This window comes from Biomphalaria glabrata, chromosome 5 (genome assembly GCF_947242115.1).
Source record: "Biomphalaria glabrata chromosome 5, xgBioGlab47.1, whole genome shotgun sequence".
NCBI lineage: Eukaryota > Metazoa > Mollusca > Gastropoda > Planorbidae > Biomphalaria > Biomphalaria glabrata.
Genome location: NC_074715.1, coordinates 10,123,700 through 10,143,541, shown reverse-complemented (window position 1 = coordinate 10,143,541; position 19,842 = coordinate 10,123,700). Strand labels below are relative to the sequence as shown.

Sequence of the window (19,842 nt, the reverse complement as noted above, 5' to 3'; positions counted from 1 at the left end):
AAATATCATAAATAGCTTTTACTTTCATACACATTTTAATTAATTTATTGATCTTATTTCCAAACCTCGGGATTACCTCTACTACTTTAAAAAAATAAATAAAAAAAAAATATTAAATTTTAACACGCATTTATATAACTTTACAGTCTCATCTCACTGCGCAAATTTAACAAATTAAATAAAATAAAAAGCTGGTTACTTTTATACATTGATGCCAGAGTCGGAAAAGGGAACTTTTCTTTGATATATAAAGTCAAATATTGTAATACTTTAAGCATACAATATTTTATAGTGTAATTTTTTTTTTCATTTTTTTTTTAACAATTATCAATTTAAAGAAAAGAAAAATATAATAAATATAGCTGATCAGAGCTCTACATTACAATTACTCACCATTAATGCAGTAAGGACGTTTATACCCCTTTTGACAGTCATATTGACATTCGCCTGTTTTAGCGTCACAAACTTCTTCGTAATAGCAATGTTGACTGCACTTTGATGTACAGCGAACACCCTAGAAAGGTTTCACACATTCTAAGAAAAATAAAAACAAATTAATCTTCAGTTTTGAATATAGGAAATATATCTTTCACTATAGTGCTGATGTGACAATGGAACTGTGTGGTAAATACATCTCTAGATTTTATTAAGGTATCTCTATTGTCCAAAGTTTGGTTAGAGCTATTTAATTAAGTAACTGAAACCATTTCTGCAAAATAAAGATTTGCATTCTTTTTGTTTCTTTGTCTTTGGTTTATAGTTCCAAACTTCTAGTACATTTAAACCGATGTAGGTGAATTACATTTTAAAGTGAAAACAAAATTGACATAAACTTATAAACAGACTTCTTTTCCACCAAAATCGAATAAAAGTTGTTTTTATTAATATACATACACTTAGCTTTTATATATGTATAAAAAAAATAAATATAGATCGCTACAAAATCACGTCGTTTCTGTCAAACATCTCGCTTTAACCATCACCCTCATGATAAACAACTACTGCGACAAACCTGCTTGTGGTTTCATTAGTAAGTCTACACCGCCAAAAAAAAAAAAAAGGCTCCGTAAGCTTTAAATATAGTGTTGTTGTTGTTTTTTTTGTTTGTGTGACGATGCTCACCGGTTCTGCGTACTGATTTATTTATTTTTTTTTTGCAATTTAAAAAAAAATAAAAAATTACTATTTTTGAATTTGAACGTAAATTATAATTTATTAGTAGTTAAAAGTTAGGCAATACATCACCGACTCCATTTTTGTTACAGAAAAAGCACTAGGCCTATATTTAACACACTATTATAGTAGAAATTATTAAGAAATTAAACACTTAGTAATAACACACAATATAACTCAATTTTTGTAATAAATTCACAAAGTATTGATATGAAATTTAAAAAAGGACATGAATTTGAATTAAAACTTCAAGACTGATGAGACCTGATATAACCCTATATTACTCGTTTTATAGGTTTGTAAGTAAAATCACTCAAATCGAGTTGAAGATAATTACTTCCTAGTCCAAACCTCCCGCAGGACGACGGGGGATGGGAACGGGCAGGGCTTGAACCCTGGAGCATCGATAAATCTGAACGACAGTCCAGCGCGCAAACCGCACGACCAGGCAGCCATCCAACATATACGTGTATGTACACTATGTGAGTACACATTTCTTAAGGCCTTGCCACATACAACACCTGACTATTGATATTAAATGTAACTGTATCGAACGATTTTACATTATCTTACATCATCTCAACATTGATGAGATTTTTGACTGTACATGTGTGTAACAAGAGAGATAATAAGGATAGTTTTTCTTTCAATGTCAAGAATAGTTAGTTCCCTTTAGTACATTATTTAAGTTTATGATGATTGTTCAATCGCCACTTTATCTTCGGGCTGAACAGTGTACACTATTTTGAACTTAATCTTTGTAATGCTGATATAAAGCTCCCCTTTCAGACCTTGAAATCTGTTGGGTAGATGATGTAAAGGCCATGTTTCTGTGGCGCACGGTCAACGAGGGTGTTATGTGGCCAGCACAACGACCAACTGCCCTTACTTTCCCCTACTAATATTAGGTACCTATTGGAGCTGTGTGGACTCAGAGGTGACCAAAGATCCCGAAATGAAAATCAGTCTCGAACAGGATTCGAACCCGGGGCCTTGGTTAAGAGGCTTAGCGCTTTACCGCTCAGCCACCGCGCATCCAGCTATGTTGATATGATGTTGATAATGTAATGTTGATATAATTCCTTTTATGGCTGTCCTCTGACCTTGTTACTCAGGAGAAGTGTGCCACTTTAATGGCAATGTGTTCTTCTATAACAAGCTACGTAGATTTTATTTCTGTATATTCTTAATCAGTTGGTATTTGTAGATATTATATATCTTCTTGAAACTGCCAGGTAGAGTTGAGCCTTAAGCTCTTGGAACTCTAAGCCAGCAAAAGTGAACAGAGCTCTCTCCCACTGGCCTGAAAGAGAACAGTGTACACTGTTCTGTCTGGCGGGTGGGTCAGACTCGCGGCAAGAGGCCGCTTTCACTAAGACCCCCGCCATTTTTCTTTTTCTATACCAAGCTAACCTTGCGGGACACGCCATTTATATAACGGCCCCTTGAGGAACAGCGCCTGGATTGTGACAAGGTTGCGGGAGCTTTTTTACAACTCCGCACAGTGCAATGAGGATGCTCTCGCATCCTATATATCTACTTAGTCTCTAGTTAGAAAGAGATCATCTTCTGTGTGTGTGTGTTTTTTTAATATTTATATTCTAAAGACCAGATTAGGATTGAGTAGTATTTAAGAGACAAACCTTTGTTTTGAGACGAGACAGTAGTGTACCACAGTGATTCTGGTCATTTAATTGTTTTAACCAGTACCGGTCTTATTATTTTGATTTTTTAGTTATCTATTTTACTTTGTTTGCCTATGAGAATACGGCCTAAGGTTTCGGGTTAGGGTTAGGCTCTATTTCCGTATTTATTTATGCTCTTTTTTTGTATGTAAATTATTTGTAACTATTATTATTATTTGTATGTCTCAGTTAGTTATATATCAATAATTAATAGCCTAAGTAATACGAAGGTCCACTGGACTAAGTTGCCAGTACAGCAGACATCACAGGTCTTATGACCTAATCCTAGTTCAAGGTCAAGTGCAAATGTAGTAGGTAAAGAGCAGGGCCGGTCCTAACAAGCGCGGGGCCCTATTCGAAACGGTTTACGGGGCCCTGTCTGGGTAAGGATACGGATAATAAGTGAGAATAAAGATTCTGTACTAGAAAATAAATTCGTCTTTTATTCATTTTTTACTAAGTACAATATCATGATCAAGTTAACTTTACGAGCCTTGCGTGTTGCGAAGTCATACAGTATATCATCCAAAATTCTGTTTTCTACATAGGTCACGCTCAAAAGCAATAGCATTGCCATATTTGTTCAATCTATCTTCGTGAATTTTTGACCTCGTGTAATTGAATAACACCCCAATATGACAATTTTGTCTATTTTTCGAAATATTTTTATAATTTCGGGAGATTTCCTTGAGCCTTTGGAAAACCACGAGGCCTCGGGGACCTGTAATTTAAGTTATATTGGTTTAATAATATTCATATATAATAAACGCGGGGCCTTTGATAGTGCGGGGCTCACTGCGGCCGCATAGGTTGATAAGACCAAGGACCGGCCCTAGATGTGTCCATGGAGTTTAAGTTTACTTTGTTTTTGACAATGTTTAGCTGTTCCTCGTGGGGTCCAATGGCTGTATTAATCCTGTCTCCAATCTCTTCTTCTGTGATGCGGTTTTTATAAATGCATACTTACAGAGTTTAATAAAATCACACAGCTACCAATTTATTGACTTCATGTAACGGAAGGTCATCTCTACAGTTACAACGCACACACGTCTCACTTGACTGATTGCACGAATACAATGGACACAGAGTGGACACACAATGGACACAAAGTGAACATGACCTTCCGACCCACTGGATGCACCATTTTATTTCTGCATGTCAGACAAGAGTTTATCCCAAGTAACTTTTGAGAACAAGTAATCTTCTATGTACTCACCTGTTAATAAATAGCAGGGTCGGGCTTAAAAGTTGCGGGGCCCTATGCAAAACGGATAGCGCAGGGCCCAGTTTGGATAGGGATACAGATAATATCGCCGTTTAATTTGTACACCAATATTCTACCCCATCTCCCACCCCAAACACGCAAACTCGAGATTACTTACTTGTACACTAGATTCAAAAGTAGACCTTGTTATAAAAGATAGGCTCTATAAATGTATCGCCCTTTTTTTTTTTTTTTGAAAACATATTATCTTCGCTGAAGCATTACTTAACAATTATTTTATTTCAGAACTGTCAGATTTCTGTCATTACAGGCGGCTTTGGAACGAGACAGCTGGAGATCACTTTTAAAGGCCGCGGGATAAACATTTAAAGCCAAAAGGAAATCTATTGCCGAGGACAGACGTCGACGGCGAAAAGAAAATCTAAATCTACTGAAATGGAAAATGGTAATGTCTACGTTGTTTGAGGCATAATATGAAGGTCGAGGCTGGGACTGCGTAACCAAGGGAACTACTGCATTCCTAATTAATCTTCGGACTCGAAGACAAGCCTTATTTTCATTATATTGAACGAATCCCAACTGCTATAAACGCTTTACATATAACCTAATTCATTCAAGCGAAGCAAAGCATTGCATTGACCGGAAGTTTGTTTGTGATTACTTCTTGTTTGAGACACGGAAAAAAAAGTTTGACCTAGACCTTGAGTGGAAGCAGACGTGTTATTATTGGAGCTCTTGTTTACACATAGAGTCTAGATTCTATATCTTTTTCACTCATCTACTTTTTTGGATAATTTAATGTGATATTCCTTACTACTTGGATTATTGAAATAGCACGGATTATTGAAGCAGGTTGGATTATTTATTACGCAAAAGGTAGGACTCTTTTCTTACAAGCAAAATAGAAGAAAAACCAACATTAAATAAGATTTTATTTGCAGATTTGTATGGTTACTGAATTGTCGGGATAGCTTGTAGCATAGGCAAGGAGATTCGAGAACTAGATTATAATCTAGATCTAAATGTAGATTAGGCTTGATATATAGCTCTAGATCTAAATTCTTATAACACAAAGTATTGATGAAATATTACAAAAAATGAAGAAATATAGATCAAGATTTATAGACTAGTCTATTTGTCATTATAACTGTTTGTATATCTAGAATGTGATCAAATTTATAAACAACGAGTCTAGGCACTATTAGCATTGTCAGGTCTTCGATGGATCCTCAATGATATGTAGATCTATTCTATATTTTTTTAGTCTAGCTACTAGAATCTAGATCATCTTCGTTCTCTAGATCTAATTTATAACTAAAATGCAAAGTTCTTGCAGAATATTTTTTTCTTCTATTTTTCTTTTTTTTTTTACACATAGGCCCCTAATCTAAGAGATCTTACCCGCCCCAATAACCTTTTTATTATTTATTTTATTATACGCACGCACTTAAAACACAAATCAGGGCCGGTCTTAGGCATAGGAAAACATGCAGCAACCTATACCTCGGGCCTCCAATTATTCGGGGCATCGCAAATGACTTACAACAATTACAGCAATTTTTTTAAAAGAAAAATAGCAAAACTTGTGCCCAAAGTTACTGACTAGGTTTTAAATAAATTGCTTACATTTTATCCCGCTTTTTATTTAATATTTTTTATATTTCATTTGGGACTATCAAATTCACTTTGCCTACGGTCTCCAATTATCTAAGGCCGGTCCTGGACACTCTCACGCACACACATATAACGCACGCACGCAAACACACACACACACACACACACACTCTATGATGCTATTTTCTATCTCCTGCTGACATTGACGTCTGCCATTGTAAGTTGGAGAGAGCAGTCTAATAAGCCGTAAGGTAAGTGAAACTTTCAGGCATTCACAACAGTTTTTACTGCATCGTTTTAAATAATGACTGCACGTACAACACCACAATATAACCCCCACCCCTCACTTTTAAGGCCCATGTATCTCTAATAACCTTGCCCTGATTTGTATGTTCTCTTTAGCATGCTTCTTTTTTTTTTCTCTCTTTTTTTTTTGGTTATCAAATTCTTATGTTTTTACTTTCATTTCATTATATTATTGTGTTACATTATTAGTTTGAATGTTACATTTCATTTCCTCAACGTCTATTTAAATTCTATTATGTAGAAATAGTTAAAAACTTGTATTATATTTTTTTCTGTATAATAATACCCCCCTCCCAGCTATTTAGATCTATAGTATGGCCAAGCCATGAATAATAAGTATAGTTGTCAACTTAGCTTCTTAAGAATCCTTTAGATTTCTGCCTGATTAGTAAACTTATTTCTTTCTTAGATTATTTTTTTTTAGATTATAATTTATAACATTATCAACGAAAATATGTCTTCAACTCTTTTTATTTAGATTATGAATTTATATTCTCACTTTGATTTGATTGTGAATTAAGCTAATGTTGTCATTAACATTACGGCTTTAGAAACTCTTTTATTTAGATTTTGATTTAATCAGCATTTCTTTTTTAGATTAAAACTTACATTCTTATTTAGATTACAGATAATTAAGGTTATGACTTTAGCAACTCTTACTATTTAGATAAGGTCTTGACCTAAAAGGTCAATGTTTGTCTCATTTTCTATGGACGAATGTTTGAGAAAGGAAAAAAAATCTGCAATATAACTTTGCTTATGAATATATTTTAATTTTTAGAAATTTAAATTTTGTTATTATTGTTAAAATCAAATTTATTACGTGATAACTGTATAAATTTATGGTATAAATTTAGTGGTGTAGGTGAAGGTCCTGACCTAAGTATGATGACTTGACACAATATTCTTGGGGTGTGTTTCTAGGTCCTGACCTAAATGTGATGAGTTGACAATATATAGATGACATGCTATCACGTTGTGGTGTACTTCTGTCTCGGCCTAAGTGTGATTACTTCACACAATGTCATTATAGACTTGTGCTGTTCGTCTAGGTCCTGATCTAAGTGTAATAACACAATGTCATATTGTGGTGGCCAGCGATTTCCAACAGACGGCCCGTGGGCTTTTTTCTTCCCCCTTTTGCCATTCTGTCCAACCCAATGAAACATTGACCCACAGTGCATGAGTCAGCAGAAGCTCGCATTTTCTTGGGTGGGGGGAGGGGGGTAAAGACCAAAGAGTCTGTAATTTTCTTTTTGACCCCCGTGCTAAAAATGTTTGGATATTACTGGTGTTTACTACACAAAAATAGTCTCTCTCTCTGTAGTGATACTTCCTATAATATTTTTTAAAATTTGTAAGTATCATCCTGGGTATCACAGATTTTAAAAAATTAATGAAAACCATACAAATGGCACCCACTCACATTCAAAAATGTACAAGTCCGGCATCTAATTACGGCTAAAATAATCTGATTTTATTCCGGAATTTATTCATTCCTACTATATGTTTAAACTTGGTAAGAATCATCTAAGTCTATGATTTAAAAAAAAAAGACTGTAAGCAGCTTGCATGTTAGAATAATTTTTGAAACTACTTAGTTTTATAATAATAATGATTATTTTTCTCCTTGTTCCTATGTAACTTATTTTTATTTCCCTTTAATTTGAAGGCAGCACATTTGACACGCATCATTTCACTCTAGACACGTCTGCTGCACACGGAAACAGAGACGTGCCGACGGCACTCATAAACTGACATGTCTGACCCAGCGGGTCATTCTCTTCCCACCCACCGACCCCCATTTCAAACATACCACAATAGTATTCAAAATTTCAGCGGGAATAAAATGCTATCATAATAATATTAGCGGGTTGTGGACAAGATTAATCTGCCTTTTGAAGTTACGACTTATGTTTGAAATGAACTTTTGTTTTGTTTGATTGTCACTGCTATGATGCTACTTTCAGCGCTTTAGGGGTGGGTAGGAAGGTCTATCTCAACTTCAAGTTCTGTTTTTTTTTATTTGGTTCTTTTTTTTTTCTTCCACACAATCCAGAGTTAAAATGTACATTTTTTTTTTACACTGTTTATTATATTGAGGAATATTTTGTTGTTTTTTTTTTTTATAAATTGAGGATTGGACTTTGTAGCCATCTTCGAGTTTAAAGGACAATCTGAAAATGGCCGAGGTTTTATTCCTTTATAAATAGTGTTTTTGCAACAAATTAGATAATATATATATATATATATATATTTATACATATATATATATATATATATATATATATATATATATATATATATATATATATATATATATAAATGGCATTATTAGATAATTATTTCTAAATTTTAAAAACCAACTAAAGCAGTTAAACATTTACTTACAACACTAACTTGTACTTCAATAACAAAATTTAGTAAACAATATCAATGGGTGCGATGGCTTTGGTTTTAGAAAGTTTGGATACATTTCGGTCATAACTTGTTTTTTAGTTTCAAACACGACTATTCAACTCATCAACTCGCGGCATTCCTTTTAAAGCTGTCCACATTTGTTGTGTTACGTACAAAAAATTCTGGACCTCCAATTCTTCCAACTTGATTTTCAAGTCTGTACATTTTTTATCCCACCAAAACTTTACTTTTTAAATCGATCAATTACATTTCTAGAGATCCAGTATCAATTCTAAATGAATCAATGTGGATTTCGTTACTATTTGAGTTGAGATCGTGTACCAGGAATGCACTAATAGTTTTGTTGGTTTTGAACTGCTTAAATCTGTCAAGAAATTCAGATTTTTTTTATAACTGTGCTGAAGTAATTCGTGTCAAAAGTTGCACTGATTTTATCGTGATACTGCTTTAGACATTGAAAATGAAGTAACCAGCCGTTCTAAATATCTTCTGCAAAAAAAGATTTTTTTTTCTTCAAACCAAGACAATTCTTACACCAAAACATCAGCCGGATTTTTACTTTCCTTGCAGTTTTAGATTCAGCAAATTTAATTTCTTTGATATATCCACCTTAAAGTAGAATCCTAGCAACCATTTATCGTACTCTAATTTAGGGAGATTAATGCCTTTGTCATTTAGAAATGTATTTATTTCATTCAAGCACAAAGAAAAAAGTTTCAGCCTATGGAAAGCCCTCGCACTTTATTGGAAAGAATGAAGTTGGAATACTGAGTCTACATTTCCTTTAAGAATTCATTTAACTCATGATGGTGCTTTTGACAAGATGCTGTTAACAATCTTGATTACCAAATTTATGACCTCAACTATTTCGGCCGAAATGTTTGGACACAGCGCTTATTGATTCAGTGAAACGTAAGAATTTTGTGGTGTATTTTGCTCCGAAGAATCGTTGTTGCCCCTTTATTTTTTCCCATCATACTTCCGGCTCTATCTGTTACTTTTGAAAAGATTTTATTTAAATCGAGCTTAATGTATGCAAGGTATTTTTGCACGGCATGCGCTACATCATCTCCTTTCGTTTGCCATAAGCGCGGTAGCAATCCTAGAAGCTCTTCTCTTGGACCTTTTAGAAGACATATCTGACAAAATGGGCAACTTGTGCCGTGTCTTTTATGTCGTAAGACTCATGTATAGCAAGTGATAATATAGAAGAATGTTGAATTTTCCCACCTGCAAATATGTTACATTTGAAGACAATTGAGTTATTCTATCTTGTACTGTTTTAGTGAGTAGTGGCAAACCTTTCGATATCTGGTTTGTTATTTAAATCACGATAAAGTTCTTCAGATGCATGTAGGAAGCAGTCTTTGACATACTCACCTTCTGTAAATGTTTTGCCTTTTTGTGCAATTTCTAGTGGTACCGCAAAGCTCGCCATATTAGCATTACTTGTACATTGCTTCTATCTTTGAGAAGATAATCGCTTCTAACTCATTTACTTAAAACAACAAACTATACGTCTCAGCCAAAGCGAGGGGTGAAGATACCAATTCGTCTGGCGTAGAAAGCGAATTAAAACCTACATAGAAAAATCCCACGGACTGTCGAAGGTGACGAAGCGTGTGTGGAGAAAAGCGATTACAAGTGGCTGAGAAATAGAATCAGTGCCTAATCTTCGTTAAACGATTCATAACTTAACAAAAATTATTTTGGATAAAATAAATAATATTTGCGCATAGAACTAAAGAGCCGCAGCTTCACATCCAAAGAGCCGCATGTGGCTCGCGAGCCGCAGGTTGCCGACCCCGGGTCTAGGATAAAAACAATTACCTTCAAAAGTAGTTCTAGAAGGTTCCTTAGAGTGGTTGTATTCATTTATTTGTTTCACACCATCATAATTATGTAGTCGAGTTCCATGTTTTGACTCGTCATTGCTTCTGGCTCTTAATGTGGTTAGCCTGGTTCTGCATATAATAACTATTACGATATCAATCAAGATGATAACCAGAGCACCAACAGCTTCTCCAATACCAACACCTGATGAAAATGTTAGACCGCTGGTCTCTGATGCTAGACCTAGTTGCACTGAAATAGTTGTCATCATTTAAAAAATAGAAAGAAAATAAAAGCTATTATGAACGTATTGTTTGATAAGAATATTTCCTAAATTAGACTTCCGTAAAAAAAGGTAAAAAATATATTACCCTTTTCACAATGACGTCCTGTGTAACCCGATAAACACGCAATACAGTAGCTAAGTCTATTACAAAACAGTTCTTTACAGGTGGAGGAACAGTCTAGAGTGCAGTAACTCCATCACAAGATTGATCTTTGCATTTAAAGTTACATTGATTTACACAGTTACGTCCCCATTTTCCGGTTTTACATTCTGTAGTAAAAAACAACAAAAACTTGTTTAATAGAACATTATGGTTATTAATAATCATTAACTAGTTACAATTTAGAAAGACTCAAGCAGCGGTGGCTAAACCTCGTAAAATATGCGGAATACTAAAAAGCCAATTGAATCTTTTGCCATTGGATTCATGCATATTCACATTAATACAGTCCGTGAGATCTCTTTTTTTTTAAATTCTATATCATGTATCAGTCGGTTATTTTTTTAAAGCGGCCCCCGAAATGGGAAAAGACGCTATTAGTTTTGTGTGGAATGTCTGTCCGTGCGTTTGCCCGTCTGTTCGTAAGTCCAGTTTAGATCTCGTAAAATAGAAAAGATAGTGAAAATCCGACATCATAATATTTTAGACCATTCAAAGTTCTAATGCAACGGCTACTTTTTTCTTTCCTGAAAGCGAAAAATCTAATTTGTTGAATCACTTATGCAAGCAGTTTTTTTTTATAAAAATACTTCTCTTTTACAACTATTCACGCTATTGATCACGGGAAGCTCTCTATTAGTGGAGAAGACTATTTACCATATTTGTAACACATTTATGGGTACGGTTGTAGATTTTTGTCAAACTTTATTTTTTTACATTTGTATGGTTGAGTTATGTAAGTTTTGTCATATTAAATACTATATTTTCACACAAAAATGTTTACTATTTTTTTAAATAGAAAAAATCTATTTAGTATGCGAATTATTTGGACATAATTTAAAACAACAATTAATAAGTAGTTGTAAATATTATTACTTAAACTGTAGTGCGGTAAATGAATTGTATACTTAAACATTGATTTATTTTTTTTTAACGGAAATGTTTTGTTTTTTTACAAAACAATTAGATCTAGATCAATTAGATATTCATTATAAGTCATCAGTTAGGCCAGGTTCACAGGTTCTTATCTGTCATTTTTTTTGGATAGAATTTCATTCTGATAATATTGAAACCTGCCCTTTTACCTGCCTGGGTGGACCACTTCGGGGGCCGATTTTGAGTTTGTGTTTCTACACAAACTGTTTTTGTAACCTTGTTATATTTATTTTCATGTTCCTTATACATCTAACCTTAAGACATTATATCATAGAAACATAACTTTTATTTAATAGGTATGACCTATTTTTCTAACCGTAAATATCTATAGATGTATATACTAATGACTTGATCAGTCTCATAGCATTGAATATCAATTATTGTATCAGTTGCTGTTCTTATGTTACCATGTGCCTGTAACTTGTACGTGACAATGTGTGTTGTGGTGTTAAGTCGTTCAGTGTATAAATTGCCTAAAGGCAGCACGGAGGGCCTTCTCCCAGACAGGGCCGGTCCTACAGGTTGCGGGGCCCTATGCGAAACGGATTGCGCGGGGCCTAATTTGGGTTGTGATAAGGATAACAAGTGAAAATTAACATTTTGTTTTAGAAAATAAATTCGTCTTTGCATTTTATTCATACTTTACTATCTACAAAATCACTGTCAAATTAACTTTACGAGCCATCTACAGTAGATAGTAGTTTTACAACAAAAAGCCGATAAACATTCAGATCTGCCTTTTAGATTTACTATTGACGCGCAAAATATCGCTTTTGTTTTTTAGCGGCCCCCGAAAGGGGAAAAGATGCTATTAGTTTTGTGCGAAATGTCTGTCCGTCCGTCCCGTTTAGATCGCGTAAACTAGAAAAGATATGGAAAATCCGACATCACAATATTTTAGACCATTCAAAGTTCTGATGCAACGACTACTTTTTTTTTTCTGAAAGCGAAAAATCTAATTTTTAAAATCAGTTATGCAAGCAGTTTTTTAAAGAGAAAAAGCTAATTAGTATGCATTATAAGTTAGACCTAACTTAAAATGAATAGTAATCTTATAAACTTCATTTTTCTGAACATTTCTTTTTGCGGAATTTTTTTTTTTTTTGCGGAATTTTTTTTTTTTTTTTTTTTTTTGAGTATTCGAATAGGAGATTGAGCTTTTTCAAAACAATTAGATCAATTAAAAGACATCAGTTGAGCCAGGGGAGGCGCGGTGGCTGAGCGGTAAAGCTCATAGACGATTAAATGTTAGATAATTGAACGGTTAATGTCTTTTTTTGTAAGCATTCACCTACAAGAATATCATTTCATTTTGCATTGATGCATACACGTAATTAAAATGAATGACTTTTTAAAAATAGAAATTAATACGAAAATTAACAAATAACAAGTTAATGCGTGCATAGTTAATTATTAAATTTACCAAAAATGTTTCAACGCTGCTTACTTTCGGTACAGTAGTCACCCTTGTATCCAGAAGCACATTGAATACACTTTCCATTCTCTTTATGACAAAGTTGATCTTTACAAGTAGTGGAACATTGTTGTGAACAGTTGAATCCATAAAAACCATTTTCACAAGCTGGGAATAACATCATAAAAACTTTATTCATTTATTTTAAACCAAATTTAGGACATATATTTTAGTACATAATAGTTAAAAATCTAAATTTCGAATTATAGAAGGAAACAAATAGACAGGCACGTATCGCTTAACAGAAAAAAAAATGTAAAAGACATTTCGTTAAACTGTGAAAATTGAACAGCCTACGCTTAAGTGTGGTTATGCATTTAAAATGACCAAAGACTCATTATGAGGTTTATTTACTATCCTAACAATCATCCCACGCATTTATAATAATCTTGATTGATTTTTATAATAATCTCGATTGAATTTATAATAATCTCAATTGATTTTATTATAATCTTAATTGATTTTAAAATGATCTTGATAAATTTTATAATAATCTTGATTGATTTTATAGTTATCTTCATTAATCTGATAATAATCTCGATTGATTTTATAATAATCTTGATTGATTTTATAATAATCTTGATTTATGTTATAATAATCTTGATTGATTGATTTTATAATAACCTTGATTGATTTCGTAATAATCTTGAATGATTTTAATGATACCGAGTGGTTTGTAAATCTCCAAACATCGCATAAAAACAAGGACCGAGATTCTTCGTCGAGGTCCCGAAAACATTTTCACATTTATAATCATTTTTGCGATAGCTCTATTCCATTTGTAACTTTGTTGAAATAAAAACCTAAAACCTGGGTGGAAACTTCTGGGCGCGAGGACGTGGTTCTTGAAAAAGACTCTTACAAATTTAATAGTTGCAGTTCGTTGTTCAAAACAGAATTACTAGCTCGTTGGCCAGATTGGGTAAACTCTAGTTAGACCAATATATTTTATTTCCAAATACAAAAAAGAACACAATTTTAATCTGGCTGGAGGACAAGAAAATAAAAATATTGAACGACTACTCGTCTTTGGGTATTTTCGCACTCATTGAAATTTTAATAAATTAATGCTCAAGAAAAGTTAGCTCATTGTCTTCTAAGTCTAGATTAAAAGGCCAAAGATATATTATTAATTAATATTATTAATTTTATTAAGTCTATTAGATCTGATATAACAAAGATTCTAACATTCATTAATTATTAAGAGAAAAAAAATCACTCTATAATTCGTATAAGGATACGTAAATTTTACCCAGCATACCCCCAATCCCTTATGAATTAACATGAAAGACTGACGAACACTATATGTTTGGTCAAACTGGATCTACAGGTTTCCTGGTATCCTCCTATATTTTTTAACATGTCGGTAGCAGTACCGAGCTTAGTGTGTGTATACAAATTTTACTTTCTTTTAAAGATAAAAAAGATGAGCTTTAAAACGCAATTTAAAAAAAAATATTATTTGAATATATTATTGACACTGAGTATTCTAGAAATTGAGTGTCGAAGTTCATAATAGTTTACCTTTTGTACACATAGGTGGATCTGTGTATCCAACACATTGATCTAAACACAAGCCATCATCAGTACGACAACCTTGCGTGCACAAACTGTTACAGTCATTGTCTCACTCTAAGCCCCACTTCATTGGTGGGCATTCTGTAATTGTGAACATCAAAATATATAAACGCAAAAAGTTTAAATACAATTTCTTTTTTATTCTCTGTGAAATTTTACATCTCGAGGCCAATCCTTGTTACACAGCTTCGGTCACAGGTTGGGTATTTGTAATCACCAGTTGCAGTTGCATTTTTGTCCTAGCATTTTTGTCTTTATGTGAAAGCTCCTTCAGGAAAGTCAGCTTTTAAGACTCAATTTTCTAGTTAACGTTATAAGACGTTTGATCTCATTTAACATAGAGCTTTGACATACTACATGTTCTAAAGGTGTTTAGTTTACTTTACATTGATTAAATTCACAGGGCTGTAGATATTAGTGTACCAGTGTAATTTGTTTCAAGGCAATGATGTAGATTGAATTTAACAAAAATAAAATGTAATCACCATTTCTAAGTCAGTGCATCTATTAAACAGGCTATAGCAAAAACAATTACTGTTTACGAACTAATCTTATCGAAGGGAAACCACCGATAATTTATCAGACAAGGGCAGGGAGTTTAGCTCCCTTTCTTTTAAATAGAACAAAATTAATAATTCAAGCACTAATTAATTAATTTAATTGTTAATTTTTTGGATGATTCGTGTATTATCATCGACTGTTAATAATTATGCAAAATTTCAACATGATCCAAGAGTTGGAAACAAGTAATCAACTAATTAGGTGCTTGTTTTTTTTTTTTTTGTTTTTTTTTGGATTGATTAATTTCTTGTCATGTACAATAAATAATTTATCAGTTTTGTATTCACCGAGAATGGGAAATGGGAGAAAAATAGATGTCAAAACGTAACAAAGGAATTAAATCCATATTTATACTTTTAAACCTTTTACCAGACAGACAGACCGACAGATAGACAGACAGATAGAGTGAATTTTTATACGCTTTGTAAAAAGGCAGTTAATTCAGGTGCTACCTTGTATATTTATCACATTTCGGTACCCTGAATTCAATATCAATATTAAAATGATACGGCAACTTCATAATCTTCACTATTTTCCCGCACTACAAAAATACATCAGATAATAACTTTAATTATTATAAAAACAATATTAGCAACTTCTTATGAAAAAACTTCAAAAGTAATTAGAAAAACATCGTGGACCCAAGACGCGATTAGTTTATTTATAAGACACACTCACATTGTTTGTTTTTAATACTAGTAGTAAGTACATTGCATTATTTGTAGTAAATGTATTTTAACTTTGAATTAATAAAATGACATACCTGTATAAGCTTCAAATTCGCATATTACTAGAGACCCGTCTCCTGTTAGTTTATGGTCAACTTGGACTTTGATAGACTTTACCATTACTGTTTTTGCTGAAATCAATTCATCTAAGTCGTCCTTATATGTACTTGTATATGCACCAACATCTTGACCATGTTCGTTGATTGACTTCATTGTATACATATACAATCTGTTCTTCGCTGTAAATTAGTGTCAACAACGATAACAATATTATCCTAAAATATTACTATTAGGCATAATAGTAATACTACCATTTCATTCTATCTTATTCATTGAAAGCTAAACTGACTCAAATAGATTGGAGAAAAATGGCTAAATTTAATGTGCTTCAAGATTATATTATTATTGCAAAATGCTGAAATAGCGTCATTTCTAACATTCCATGGACATGTTATACAATGTAAAATGAAAGTATTTTTACCACGAGACTACTATATTGCTGATTGTGGCGTTAAAATAATCATATTCGTATTTATGCTCAGTAAGATTCAAACAAAATAGCATATCCCCCAGCATAAAACATATACAATTTATTCCTTATGTGAAAGTAGAATTATCTACAAAATTATTCACACCCCTCTAGACCAATATTAAGTGAATATTGCGAATTGTCCATCTTTAGTTATGTTTCTGATGTATCTAGAGGAAGCAATACTATGATATCCTAGTCCAGACTTAAACATTCAACATTACGACAGAGGAGAGAGGATTCGACCATAGAGGCCGATGTAGAGTATTTATCACATGGAATTGTTTTGTATGGTCAAACATTATGCTTAAAGATATAGTACACTAGTGGTAAAATAGTAATAGTAAAGGTTATATAAGGGTTTGTATTGGCAAAGACAAATATCGGACGAATACAGAATTATCTAATCTGTAAACGTGTATAATTATTTTACCTTCAAAGTGTAGCGCAAAGTTTCTGATGGGGTATGGTATTGCAAATGTTATACTCCAATGTGGTGAGCCATCTTGGGGATCAGTTCTTGAGCAAGTTTTCCTATTTCCATCCACTGCATTATTTGACTGTGACATCCCTAATACACTGCTCTGTTTAGTAACTTGTTTCAAAGCAACGTTACGTCCTATATATATATATATATGCACATATATATTACATAAGTATTTCCTTCTGTTCTTGGAAGTTTTATTTGAAAGTGTCACACCAGTTATTTAATCATGAGTGTATATTCACTGTATATACTTTACTTTTTCTCAACCTTTTCTATTGATCAAAGCTTACCTCCACTTATCCACATGGAACAAATCCCAAGATTCACGTTGCTCTTACTTCTCAAGATAAACCTTGCCAAAGTTTTTATTGTGAAGTATAGATCTATAGAAGTATTGTGTACAATAGAAGCTGTTATGTTGACTTCTTGTTCTTTGTCCGATCGTACTTCTCGAGAGAAAACGTGAAGGTCGTTATACAACAAAGCTGGAAAATAATACGTTTTTAAACAGCTTTCAGTCCTATGTATAACCAGGGCCTGCCATAACTATTGCGGGCCCCATGTAAAACGAATTGCGCGTTAGGGATAAGGATAGTAACTGAAAATTAAGATATTTTATTAGAGAATAAATAAATTCATCTTTGCATTACATTTTTAAGAAATGAAAGATGACATTGCCGATTTTTTTTCGCGCGTAGACTTTGCGTTTTCCATATACGATGACAACCCAAAAGGACAATTTTGTCTATTTTTCAGGAGATTTTTATGAATTTTCAGGATATTATAATAATGTCAGTAGATTTTCAGACTTTCTTTTATATTTCGCAATTTCAGGAAATTTACAGGAAGGAGCTGCTGGAAAATCAGGAAGCCGCGGGAACCGTGTTATAATTAAAAATGGTTTAATCTAATATTTTACACCAAGAATTAGCGCGGGATTTTATGAAAGCAACCGCATAGATTGCAGTGACGTAAGGACAGGCCCTGTGTATGACTAGGAACCTGTATCGCTTCTCTAATTGCTTCTACTGCCTAGCAACATACTGGGATGTTTCCTCATTTAAACTATTTCCACAGGAAGAGGATGATCCTAAGAAGCGCTTGTGGATACTCTAATAATAGGCTGTTGCGAGCCCATTGTTTGTAGGATGTATGAGACCAAAAAATAAAGGGATTTGAAGAATTTGGGAGCTAGAAAATAGTCACCTGTGGTTTAGCGTTGTAATGTCATCAGCTATTATATATAAATATATAGGGGCGTAGCTATGAATTTCCCATCATTTGGGGGCCCTGGGGGTTTGACGTCTTTGTTGGCCCCTGCATTTCGCGTATTATTTTTTTAATGTAAAGAACACTCATTTTGGGGTCCGCCTCAAGTAAATAATTCTCTCCCTTCTCCCCCACCCTAGCTACGCCACTATATATATATATATATATATATATGTATATTAAATGTATATACATATTTTTTATCTATCGTCTGAGTTTATGTAATAACACAAACTCTCTTTGTATTTTTGTTTATAATTTATTTAAACTTAACTAAAACAGCAGGTACTTCATTTAAAAAGAGATTTAGAACACATAAAAGAGACTTAATGAATATGGTATAACTGTAAATGTACCAAATATGAATGCCTAAAATGCCCAAGAAAGAGGGTGCTACACTGGGCCTTGGATGATATGATGCATAATCTTCTAAAATCTATTTACACATTAGCTTTTACCATATACATTTAAAACTTCAACAAAACACAGTAACCTAACCTGGATCAGTAACAACCACTCGTGTCCAGTGTATGGCATAAAACCTTTTCCACTCAATAGTTATCGCTTCGGTATTGACACATGTGTTGTCATTGTTGTCTTTTAAAATTTGAAACATACGTTCATCCGTGGCTTGAATTTCAATGACATCTAATGAAGAAACATCACCTATGTAATAAAGCGTAAAAAGTTAGTATTGAATTGTGTTACGAATAATATTCTTAATTATACAATCTTAAATGAATATCTCTAGTATATAACAAGCTCTATTAAAATATACACTTTCATAAATTACATTTGTTTTTTTACAAAGCTTATATAAACTCACTCCATCTGTCTGTCTGATAAAAAAAGTTTGTACGCGTTATTTCTTCCACACCCTAACAATATTTTGTTTGGTATAGAAAAGGGGAAAGAAGTCATACTTGACAAATGAGGTGGTATCAGTTAGTTTAGTCCTCTTGTACCCTGAGTAAACACGTTTCTTGTTATGCATCTAAAATGCGATCACGGTTACATTAACAAAGATACACCTTTCTTCCACCACCAATCACAAATTGAATTACATGTCTGATCCTAACTAAATGATACATAATATCAAGTTTGTAATTTTTTCATTTTTTTTTTTTTTTGTAATCTCTAAATACTCAAATAAAGTTCAAGTGCTTCTATATCTAGTTGAGAAATAAGTTTTCTTTTTAAAATTTTGTTTTTTCTGAGCGTATTGCAATTATTGCACTCGGCTTTAAAATAATCGTAACGCAAGTAATTTAGTAATATGAAGAAATTTTATTCTAGTGTATTTTCCAGATGAACAATAGCAAAACTAAATAAACTTTTTTTTCCGAAGACTTATAATCTTTGATAAATTTTAATCATAAAATAATTACAATAAACTATTACAATAATTAATTCTATAAACACTTTTTAAAACATTTAACCGAACCTACGATAATGACACTTGTATCCAAACCAGCCTATTTCACATGAGCCTTGGCAATTGCCTTTAGTATCACACTGCTGTTGGCAATGACATTGGTATTGGCACTTGGATCCGAACCAATTAGTATCACACCCAT

At 33.0% G+C, this 19,842-nt stretch overlaps 1 protein-coding gene across 1 annotated transcript; it reads right to left on the bottom strand.

Moving 5' to 3' along the window:
* Positions 1 to 12,854: 12,854 nt before the first annotated feature.
* On the bottom strand, positions 12,855 to 19,842 carry LOC129926216 (uncharacterized). The gene is made up of 7 exons (XM_056028752.1): positions 19,782 to 19,842; positions 18,764 to 18,931; positions 17,287 to 17,481; positions 16,943 to 17,128; positions 16,016 to 16,219; positions 14,638 to 14,772; positions 12,855 to 13,221 (listed from the first exon to the last, which is right to left on the bottom strand). The coding sequence occupies exons 1-6, from the start codon at positions 19,840 to 19,842 to the stop codon at positions 14,741 to 14,743; spliced, it is 846 nt and encodes a 281-aa protein (XP_055884727.1). The 3' UTR covers positions 12,855 to 13,221; positions 14,638 to 14,740.